Raw genomic sequence first — 11,036 nt, forward strand, 5'->3', positions numbered from 1 at the left:
TTGTGGACAGGGCTAAGCTCTCACACAGCTCATCTGGATTCCCATGTGTGTTCACACAAATCCATATAGTATGACAATGGTATACCATAGCAATTAGTTAAGGAAGGTGTGGGTTCATGTACAAAGGGTAAACATACAAGCATAATTAAGAAAAAAGAGAGTGGGAGGACAGCCCAATAGGTTACTAGAGAGAGAGAGAGAGAGAGAGAGAGAGAGGGAGGGAGAGAGAGAGAGAGAGAGAGAGAGAGAGAGAGAGTCTATCAAAAGCCAAAAGGGCAGCACTAAGACTGCAACTATCTAATAGGTAGTGTATTTCATCAGCAATGCCATTGCTACAATGGCAATTGAATAAACGACTGTTGAAAATGACAGAACAATGCAGGCAATGCAGAACAATAGGGAGGTCAGGTTTCTCGTTTGAGAGTTGGCCTCCGAAACGGAAAATACTGGCTATACTCACATGTGACTGGGATTTGTCCCGTCGGGGTGGGGGATATGACACATTTACACGTTGCTTTCCAGTGCCTAATATGCTCTCAAACATCATCCATCCATCCCTATCTATCTATCTATCTATCTATCTATCTATCTATCTATCTATCTATCTATCTATCTATCTATCTATCTATCTATCTATCTATCTATCTATCTATCTATCTATCTATCTATCTATCTATCTATCTATCTATCTATCTATCTATCCATCCATCCATCCATCCATCCCCCTCTCTCTCTCTCTCTCTCTCTCTCTCTCTCTCTCTCTCTCTCTCTCTCTCTATCTATCTATCTATCTATCTATCTATCTATCTATCTATCTATCTATCTATCTATCTATCTATCTATCTATCTATCTATCTATCTATCTATCTATCTATCTATCTATCTATCTATCTATCTATCTATCTATCTATCTATCTATCTATCTATCTATCTATCTATCTATCTATCTATCTATCTATCTATCTATCTATCTATCTATCTATCTATCTATCTATCTATCTATCTATCTATCTATCTATCTATCTATCTATCTATCTATCTATCTATCTAGTAGCAAAAAACAGTTTCAACCGGGGGCCAGAAAAGTACACTCTTTATCTGAAGTGGATGAACAGCAATATCGGATGAACAGCTCCAACATTTCCACTGTTATCTGTAGCGGTCGAACTGTCTATTTCATTCCCGATTGGTGGCAATTTCAGCACCTCCTTAGTGGACAGCTCCGCGCGTGACGCGGCATTGCATTTATTACCCTTGACTGTAGATTAATAAAACAGCCCATGAATCACGAAGATCCATCCAGGGTTTGTGCAGACCTAGTGCCAAACAATACCATAACTGCGACCATATCTATAATGTTGCCTTCAGAAATAAAACATAAAAGGGAAGTTTTGTAATTGTGTCATAGCCGGCATCTTAGACTCCATACAAAGTCCGCATGCCAACTGTCGATACAATAACTTAAATGTCCAGTTTCCACCTTCCTTATAGGGTTTCTCAGACACATGTTTGAATGCCAGATACTCCCCACCTAGTCCAACTGCATTTCCAACTGCAAGTGAGTCGACTATGATAATGTGCAGATGAAATGTCAGTAAACCCGACAGAATTCTTCATGTGGGTGCAAGCCAGATAACCAAGCATGGAATTCATTATTAAGATGTTCTGGGAAACAATCCGGGAAGAATCCATCATTAGGCTACGTGTTTGATTAGATTGCTGTTGCCTATGCCACAGAGTATAACATACGACAGATTTCACCTATTTCTATAGGCTATAGTTATGCATATTCCCAATAGATCCAACAGAACCATTAGCCTATCGGCTTCCGTTAACAGAAGTGGGGGATGCTCAGTCACAATACATGCATGAGTCACTATGTAGTCACCAAATCACGACCACCACCAAGCCACCGCAGCGTGCAACGGTACAGGCGACACATCCTATAAACCCTCAAATTTAACTGTCTATTGATAATACTGATTAATCCAACAATACATCTCATGCCTATAGCCTATACTGTAATTCCCTGTTAGTCAATGCAGACCCAAATCTAGCGGCGGCTTCACGGGCATGTCTGCGTGTGTCCATGCATGCGTGATGCCAAGCCTACCTGTCTCCAGGTGGAGAGAGATCCTCGCCTCGTTGATGTAGGGAGTATCGCTCTTGGACCGGGCTCTCCGGATCGGCCGACGGTCTATCTCTTTCTTCGGAGACGCCGCCATTTATGATTCAACCGGGCAGAGACCGGCCAGCCTGACTGCGCGAGACTCGGCGCCGCCGTGCATGCAGACGGTGAAGGAGGGGCAGGCGCTCATGAGACAGAGAGAGAGAGAGAGAGAGAGAGAGAGATAGAGAGTGAGAGATGGTGAGAGAGAGGGTGAGAGAGAGAGAGAGAGAGAGAGAGAGAGAGAGAGAGAGAGAGAGAGAGTGAGAGATGGTGAGAGAGAGGGTGAGAGAGTGAGGGAGGGAGAGAGACGGTGAGAGAGAAAGAGAGAGTGGGAGAGAGGATGAGTGCGAGAGACGGGTGTGAGAGAGAGTGAGAGGGTGAGAGAGAGTGAGAGGGAGGGAGAGAGGGTGAGAGAGAAAGATAGTGGCAGAGAGAGAGGGTGAGTGAAAGAAAGAGGGTGAGAGAAAGGGAGAGAGAGAAATAGAGTGGTGGTGGGTGAATGGGTGATTTCAAAGGAGTTCAGTGATTTCAAAAGTTATATTATATATAGGCTACAGTAGTTATGTTATACTACAGTAGTTGTGTTATACATAGGCTACAGTAGCTTATTTTCCAACACAGTTTGGATGCCGCTCTCTTCTGTAGTTACCAAAGTAGAAGCGGATGTTTTTAATTTCGGAGGCTGGCAGTTCAGTTCAATTTTTCATAGGCTTCAAACATGCTATGATAGATGTCTATCTCTGGACTCTGAAACCTCCCTAGCTTTATTTGGATTATCTATCTATCTATCTATCTATCTATCTATCTATCTATCTATCTATCTATCTATCTATCTATCTATCTATCTATCTATCTATCTATCTATCTATCTATCTATCTATCTATCTATCTATCTATCTATCTATCTATCTATCTATCTATCTATCTATCTATCTATCTATCTATCTATCTATCTATCTATCTATCTATCTATCTATCTATCTATCTATCTATCTATCTATCTATCTATCTATCTATCTATCTATCTATCTATCTATCTATCTATCTATCTATCTATCTATCTATCTATCTATCTATCTATCTATCTATCTATCTATCTATCTATCTATCTATCTATCTATCTATCTATCTATCTATCTATCTATCTATCTATCTATCTATCTATCTATCTATCTATCTATCTATCTATCTATCTATCTATCTATCTATCTATCTATCTATCTATCTATCTATCTGCAAATTAAACAGTTTCACCCGGGGGCCAGAAAAGTGAGCTGTAAAAATTCTTCCCTGACCTCTCTCAACGAGACGATCGAGCAAGTTCCTGGAAAATGTTTGTCTATTGTCTAAGAACATACAAAGAGCAGTAAACATGGGCTAGATTCTTCATAAGAGAGACATGACTAACAGGAGAGTGCACAAATAGTTACAGAGAAGACGTTGCCTACATAGGCCATTGTGTGTTAGGTTATATATCCCTGTAGTCTCTCATATGATATGATAACAACATTGGATTACACAACTCCTATTGCTCTTGTCTTGTCACTGTAAGGCAAACTACATTCCCCTTGGGGATAGCCTAAATACTATCTATCTATATATCTATCCATCTATCTATCTATCTATCTATCTATCTATCTATCTATCTATCTATCTATCTATCTATCTATCTATCTATCTATCTATCTATCTATCTATCTATCCATCTATCTATCTATCTATCTATCTATCTATCCATCTATCTATCTATCTATCTATCTATCTATCTATCTATTTATCTAGATATAGATATCTATCTATTTATCTATATAGATACATAGATAGATAAATCTATATCTATATAGATAGATAGATCTCCCTCCCTCTCTCTCACCCTCTCTATCACTCTCTCCCTCTATCTAGATATCTATCTAGATATAGATATCTATCTATCTACATACAGTAGATAGATAGATGAATAGATAGATAGATAGATAGATAGTATTTAGGCAATCCCCGAGGGGAATGTAGTTTGCCTTACAGTGACAAGACAGAGCAGGAGTTGTGTAATCCAGTGTTGTTATCATATCTATCTATCTATCTATCTATCTATCTATCTATCTATCTATCTATCTATCTATCTCTATATCTATCTATCTATCTATCTATCTATCTATCTATCTATCTATCTATCTATCTATCTATCTATCTATCTATATGAATCATATAACAAAGCACAGTAAGTAGGCTACTTAGCAGAAGGCTCATAGAGAATGCATCAAAGCAGAGGTGGGGAGACAGAAAGCAGAGCCAGAGGTGAAAAGGAGTAGGGTTGGCTGGATAGGGACAGCTGAGGACACAGAGGGAAGGAGCTAGTCACGATGAGGCAGGGGGCCTTTCCAGGAACCATAGGTGAACTTTTGGCCGAGGACGGGTCCGACGGGTCCAACTGGTCCAACTGCTCCCTCTGGTGCTCATTGCAACAACAACAAAAAATCCGCATGACATAATGTTACACATATTTTTGGCAGCAACTTCCTCATATAGTCCTATCTACAGAAATAACCATTGGCTGCTTATACAGACACCGTGACTATCTACTCTTTACAGGCAGCCTGGGTCAGTATCTGGCCCTACAGAGAGAAGGGTAAGGCATTTCTATATTTCTATATACCTATGAGTAATGCTAGCTAGCCAAACCAATGACCACATATGAATAACTAACTACATTCATAGCAAACGGATGCCTGCTGTTAGCCTAGCTAACATGACGATAGATATCTGAACTGTCAAGGAGATAACTCTAGCTTTTTAGCTTGCTTTAGCTATTTAGCTAGCCTGTGCAATTTCTATAGTGCTACAAGCTAGTTGGCTAGCTAGCTAACCTGGCTTAATGTATGCGGGTTGAGTGTGTGTTTGGTAGTTTAGTAGGCAATGATCCCAGTGGCCATAGCCTATAGGGCACATTTTGATGTCACCTCACCTCTCTTGTAAAATATAAGAAAGAAAATCAATTGTGTACTCTTTCTCTCCCTCTGCCCAGAGTTGACCCTGAATGATTGTTCACCAGTTGACCTGCAGGGGCACTAAGGCATATCTGCTATGTACCCGTCTTATTAGAGCACCCTGGATCAGACAGGACATGGCTCGGCCCAGCTCAGGTACAGTTCCACACACACACACACACACACACACACACACACACACACACACACACACACACACACACACACACACACACACACACACACACAAACACACAGTTTGTCCTCCAACAATTCATTCCTTTTCCTAACTGCTTGCGCTTGTGTGTGTGTTTCCAGACCTCGCAGCCTTTAGGGAGCTCTTCTGTAAAGCCAAACACATCGTCATCCTGACTGGTGCAGGGGTCAGCGCTGAGAGCGGCGTGCCAACTTTCAGGGGAGAGGGAGGGTACTGGAGGAAATGGCAATCTCAGGTACACACACACACACACACACACACACACACACACACACACACACACACACACACACCCCCCCCCCACACACACACACACACACACACACACACACACACACACACACACACACACACACACACACACCTACCTGTCATTTGTTCCATCCTTTCTCTAAATGCCCTAAATATCCTTCTGTCTCACTGCTCTTGCACTTTGACCTTAGCACTAGATTAAGCTCTTAATCGTCACTTATGAGTTCTGGCGAGTAGTAGCACAATGACTACCTACATCCAGATATCTTTAGGCAACAACAAAACAAATATCATCCATAAAATTTATTTTAAAACGTTTTTTTAGGTCTGAATGCAATTGTAAGTCGCTTTGGCGTCTGCTAAAATGACTAATGTAATGTAATGTCTCCCTCTCCACCCCCCTGTCAGGACCTGGCCACTCCGGAAGCCTTCTCTCGGAACCCTTCCAGAGTCTGGGAGTTCTACCACCACAGACGCGAGGTGATGCTGACCAAGTCGCCCAACCCCGCCCACCTGGCCATAGCCCAATGTGAGGCTCGCCTCAGTCAGCAAGGTCGCAAGGTCACCGTCATCACGCAGAACATCGACGAGCTACACCACCGCGCTGGCTCCAACCACGTCCTGGAGATCCATGGTAACCTACCACGCCTCGTGTTCCGTTAGTTGGTTGTCCCCCAGGTGGTGTTGATGGGTTTGGGTGAGATTGTGCTTGGAAGATGGTGTTTGAGCTGTAGTTGGTACTGGTGGCCTGTTTCTCCCCTGTTGTATCAAGGACTTGAAGACTTCTCCGTCTGCATTTCTCTCTCCTCTCTTCAAGGTTATTATAGTTAACGAAAACTAACTAAAAAAACAAAAACTAGGTGTGAAAAAACATTTTAGTTAACTGAAATAAAAATTAAAACTAGGCTTTACAAAAAAACGATAACTAACTAAAACTGTATTGTGTGTTTACAAAACTAACTAAATAAACTAAAATTGTAGAGAAAATGTCCTTAGTTTTAGTCTTTTTCATTTCATACATAAGCCTAGTATTTTGGGTGGATATTAAATCTGTCCTTCTTTATTTCTTTAGCTGTGCCCCTGCGCAGAAGTAATCTGACGTTCGCCAGATAGTTTGTTTTGCACAGAGTGAAACAACATGAGCTCACGAGATCAGGATGGTCTCACGAGGCTAGCGCAGAAAAAAAACAAACTAAAACTAATACTGAAACTAATAAAAACTAAACTAAAACTAAGCATTATCAAAAACTAAAAACTAAACTAGCAAATCTGCTTTAAAAACTAATTAAAATTAAACTGAAATTGAACACAAAAAGTTAAAACGATATAAAAATAAAAACTAATGAAAAAAGCAAAACTATTATAACCCTGCCTCTCTCCCTGTTCTTTGTGTGTGCTGCTACAGGAAGCCTGTTTAAGACCCGCTGTGTAAGCTGTGGCCATGAAGGAGCCAATCACAACAGTCCTATCTGTGCTGCGCTGGAGGGCAAAGGGTGAGGCTCTCTGAGGGAAAAGTGACCTCAGGTTGGAAATGTTGGTCATCAGAAACTATTTGAATTCCTCGATGCTCTCATGAAACGAAACAGTCATTCAGTTCACTTCCATTCAAATTCTTTATTGTTCCACAAGGGACATTTGGTTTGCAGCCAGGGTTAAACAACACATACAAATACATTTCCACTGACAGTTCACTTGGACAAAAAAAAACATGTCAGAGGAGGACTCGGTCAGTATTATCGTGTGTTGTGGCTCAAATATAGTTTTTTCCCTCTAGTGCCCCAGATCCAAACACCAGTGATGCTGCAATCCCTGTTAAGGACCTTCCAAGGTGGGACATTCACTCCTACACTTCATCCATATTCACAGCTATTTGCCAGTACAAATATCAGATTGCGTGTGTGTGTGTGCGTGCGTGCGTTTGTGTGTGTTTGTGTGTGTGTGCGTGTGTGTGTGCGCGTGTGTGTGTGTGTGTGTGTGTGCGTGCCTGTGTGTGTGTGCATGCCTGTGTGTGCGTGCGTGCGTGCATGTGTGTGTGTGTGCCTGTGTGTACGTGCCTGTGTGTGTGTGTGCGTGCCTGTGTGTGTGTGTGTGTGTGCGTATGCGTGCCTGTGTGTGTGTGTGTGCGTGCCTGTGTGTGTGTGTGTGTGTGTGTGAGAGAGCCAGGTGTGAGCTGAATGGGTGTAGTGGTCTACTCAGGCCAGCGGTGGTTTGGTTTGGAGAGACCCTGGACTCAGGCATTCTGACCCAAGTGGAACAGGAGTTGGACCGCTGTGACCTCTGCCTAATTGTGAGTGTGAATATCTCTGTGTGTGTGTGTAGTATGTCTGTGTGCATAGCTGATTTTACCCTCAGAGTAGGGGGGGCAACATTTTGACGTGAGAAAAAAAACAAACAGTTCTGCCATCCCATCCCATCTATTTACAAAGAATGCCAGTTGTGAACAGTATGCTAATAAGAAATCCTTATGACAATTCAATATGTACAACGCATCAAACTTCATCTAGACACCACAAGCATGTCAATATGACTTTATGACCGAGTACTAGGCCATACCCAACATCACAACATCAAACTGCAACTGCCTGCTGGTGCTAGCTTCCTCGCCGATGGTGATGTTGCTAGTGCTAGTACTAGCTCTGATAGCCTCTGGAGCACTTCTGCATTCGATTGCACTTCTGCATTCGATTGCACTTCTGCATTCGATTGCACTTGCTGCAGTGTCATTTCGAGTGGTAGCTTCTTGATTAGCTTAGATTGCCAGTTTTATTTTCATTTTTATGAAGAAGTGGTCAATTGTTTTTATAGCTCTTTTCTCCATTGTGAGCAGGTTGGCTGGTTGTAGCTTGTTGAGCACTGAGCAGTACAGTCAGATCTCATTTTTTTGCGGTAAAAGATCAAACCAGAAATAGTTGAGGTCGACAGAGGAGTTGTGCCATTGGTGGATTATGATTTTTTTTTTTATTAAGGTAGCCTAGTTTAAGTAATAAATACACTTTTAAAATGAATGATGACCTAACACAAACTGGTACAAACCACAATTATGTATTTAATAATTGTGTTAATTTGTTAAAAAATATATTATTCTTTTTTTTTCTTTTTTTTTTTGTGTGAATTTGAGCAGAGTTGGGCTGGCCAATCAGGGGGGGAACTTGCCCCCCCTATAAAATCGGCCATGTCTGTGTGTTTGTGAGAGAGAGCTTAACCCCTGTATGTGTTCTGACTGCAGGTGGGCACCTCCTCCATAGTGTACCCAGCAGCCATGTTTGCCCCCCAGGTGGCAGCCAGAGGCGTTCCTGTGGCTGAGTTTAACATGGAGGACACCCCTGCCACCATGGACTTTAAGTGAGTCACACACACACACACACACACACACACACACACACACACACACACACACACCTGTCATTTGTTCCATCCTTTCTCTAAATGCCCTAAATATCCTTCTGTCTCACTGCTCTTGCACTTTGACCTTAGCACTAGATTAAGATCTTAATCGTCACTTGTGAGTTCTGGCGAGTAGTAGCACAATGACTACCTACATCCAGATATCTTTAGGCAACAACAAAACAAATATCATCCATAAAACTTCTTTTAAAACGTGTTTTTTAGGTCTGACACACACACACACACACACACACACACACTATTATACTATACAAATACAGACACACAGAGCATAAAATAGTATGTAATGTGTGTGTGTCGCAGGTTCCACTTCCACGGCCCCTGCGGGACCACCCTGCCTCTTGCGTTGGAGCGTCACGAGACCGAGGTCATCTGAGACAGAGAGAGAGACCCCCCACCCAGCCCACCCCCGACTAAAGAGCTGTGTGTCCCCCTGCCCCGGGCATAGTGCACTGTAAACAGTCTACGAGAGGAGAGGATTCACACAGATTGAAAATGCTTGTATCTTACGTCTATAGCTCGTAACATTACGTGGTCACAGGCAGCTATTGCAAATTTGCACTTGTGGCTGTCTGGTTGAGTTTCCTTCGCATGTTTTGCTTGACCAATCAGCAGTCTGCATTGTTGTCACGTCACTTTTTTTTTTACTTCGCCTCAGCTCGCTTGGAACCTCAAAGGAAGCGATCCGAAAAAAGTAGCAATTGGAGTCGACTGTACTCGCCTCGCCTTTTGCGTGGTGGAAAGTCCCAAAAAGCAAGTAGATTTGCTACTTTTTCGTGCGGTGGAAAACCGACATGACACCTCTCTCTCTCTCTCTCTCTCTCTCTCTCTCTCTCTCTCTCTCTCTCTCTCTCTCTCTCTCTCTCTCTGGGAGTGGTGTTAAAAGTTTGTAGTAGGTCTTACCCACATCCCTGATTGTGTGCTGAGCCAAACTGTAGAAAACAAGCGTTCAATTCTTGAAAAAGGGCTGGCCACTCAAAGACAAGTATACTGCTGCCAGTACTTTATTTAAACAATGTTTTGATCAAACAGATTTTCTTCAGCTCTTCCAAACTTATGCCGGGCTCACACTACATGATTTTTGGGACGATTGATCCCCGATTCATCCCTCCTGACAATCGGAGGAGAAGTCTGGTCTGGAACGTTGATCGGTACCGATGTTTGGCCCAGATGATCTTGTAATGTGAGGGGTTTACAGATCCAATCTTTTATCTCCCGATCGGCTCGCAGACCCATCGGGGCGGCCCCGATAATATCAAAAGTGTTTGATATTTAGATTATTATGTCACTACTTTACAAGCGAGGCAGAGGTTTGTTGATCCCTCCTGCACGATAACATCCTGTAGTTTGTGATGAGCCATTATTTTCAAATCTTGTCGTGTGTGCATTCGCGAAATTCGGGACAATAACATCTGTTAATATTCTCCTTACTGTATGTGAGTGATACAACCTGACTTCAAAATCGGTTGGGATTTTTAAAAATCCTGTAGTGTGAGCCCGGCATTATTCATCTCAAGTCTCCAATATCAATGCATTTTTCCTAGATTAATGAACTAGTCACCGGAAGACCCTGTGGTATCCTGCATATGTGAAGATATTATTAAAATGCAACGTGATTGGTGGAAAGCCATTTGAGTACGTGACCAGCTGGATGTGCATGGGTTTGGAAAATCAGGTGTGCCATGCTGACAATAGGGGGCAGTGTCGAGCTGCGTTCTAAAGCACTGCCTCTCTAGTTCTGACCTGTGGGTCTCATTTTTACACCCACAGCCCCTCCCTGTTCGTTGGTGTAAAAGCATACATGTTCACCGTTGTCATTTAATAATAAGTAATTGAATGAATGACAGTGATTAGATAATGGAATAGATGTAATGTTTTCCTCATGATCTCTATGTGCCTTCTTAGAATGGCTTCATACAGTAGTAGTGCTCAGGGTTCATTCAGTTATTGCTCGATAGCCTTGGTCAGGTGTGTTGGGACGTTTAGAGGATCCGCTTGTGTGTTAATG

The 11,036-nt window shown here is 42.3% G+C and overlaps 1 protein-coding gene across 1 annotated transcript; it reads left to right on the plus strand.

Moving 5' to 3' along the window:
* Window positions 1-4,656: 4,656 nt before the first annotated feature.
* On the plus strand, window positions 4,657-11,036 carry sirt5 (sirtuin 5). Its single transcript, XM_084444909.1, has 9 exons — window positions 4,657-4,796; window positions 5,193-5,310; window positions 5,473-5,606; window positions 6,032-6,257; window positions 7,029-7,116; window positions 7,398-7,451; window positions 7,787-7,910; window positions 8,850-8,965; window positions 9,332-11,036. The coding sequence occupies exons 2-9, from the start codon at window positions 5,205-5,207 to the stop codon at window positions 9,402-9,404; spliced, it is 921 nt and encodes a 306-aa protein (XP_084301035.1). The 5' UTR covers window positions 4,657-4,796; window positions 5,193-5,204; the 3' UTR covers window positions 9,405-11,036.

This window comes from Borostomias antarcticus (assembly GCF_949987555.1).
Source record: "Borostomias antarcticus genome assembly, chromosome: 10".
NCBI lineage: Eukaryota > Metazoa > Chordata > Actinopteri > Stomiiformes > Stomiidae > Borostomias > Borostomias antarcticus.

Coding starts and splice junctions, on each gene's coding strand:
- sirt5 (XM_084444909.1), top strand. CDS start 5,205: ATGATTGTTCACCAGTTGACCTGCAGGGGCACTAAGGCATATCTGCTA. Junction 6,258..7,028: donor CCACGTCCTGGAGATCCATG/GTAACCTACCAC, acceptor GTGCTGCTACAG/GAAGCCTGTTTAAGACCCGC. Junction 8,966..9,331: donor CCTGCCACCATGGACTTTAA/GTGAGTCACACA, acceptor TGTGTGTCGCAG/GTTCCACTTCCACGGCCCCT.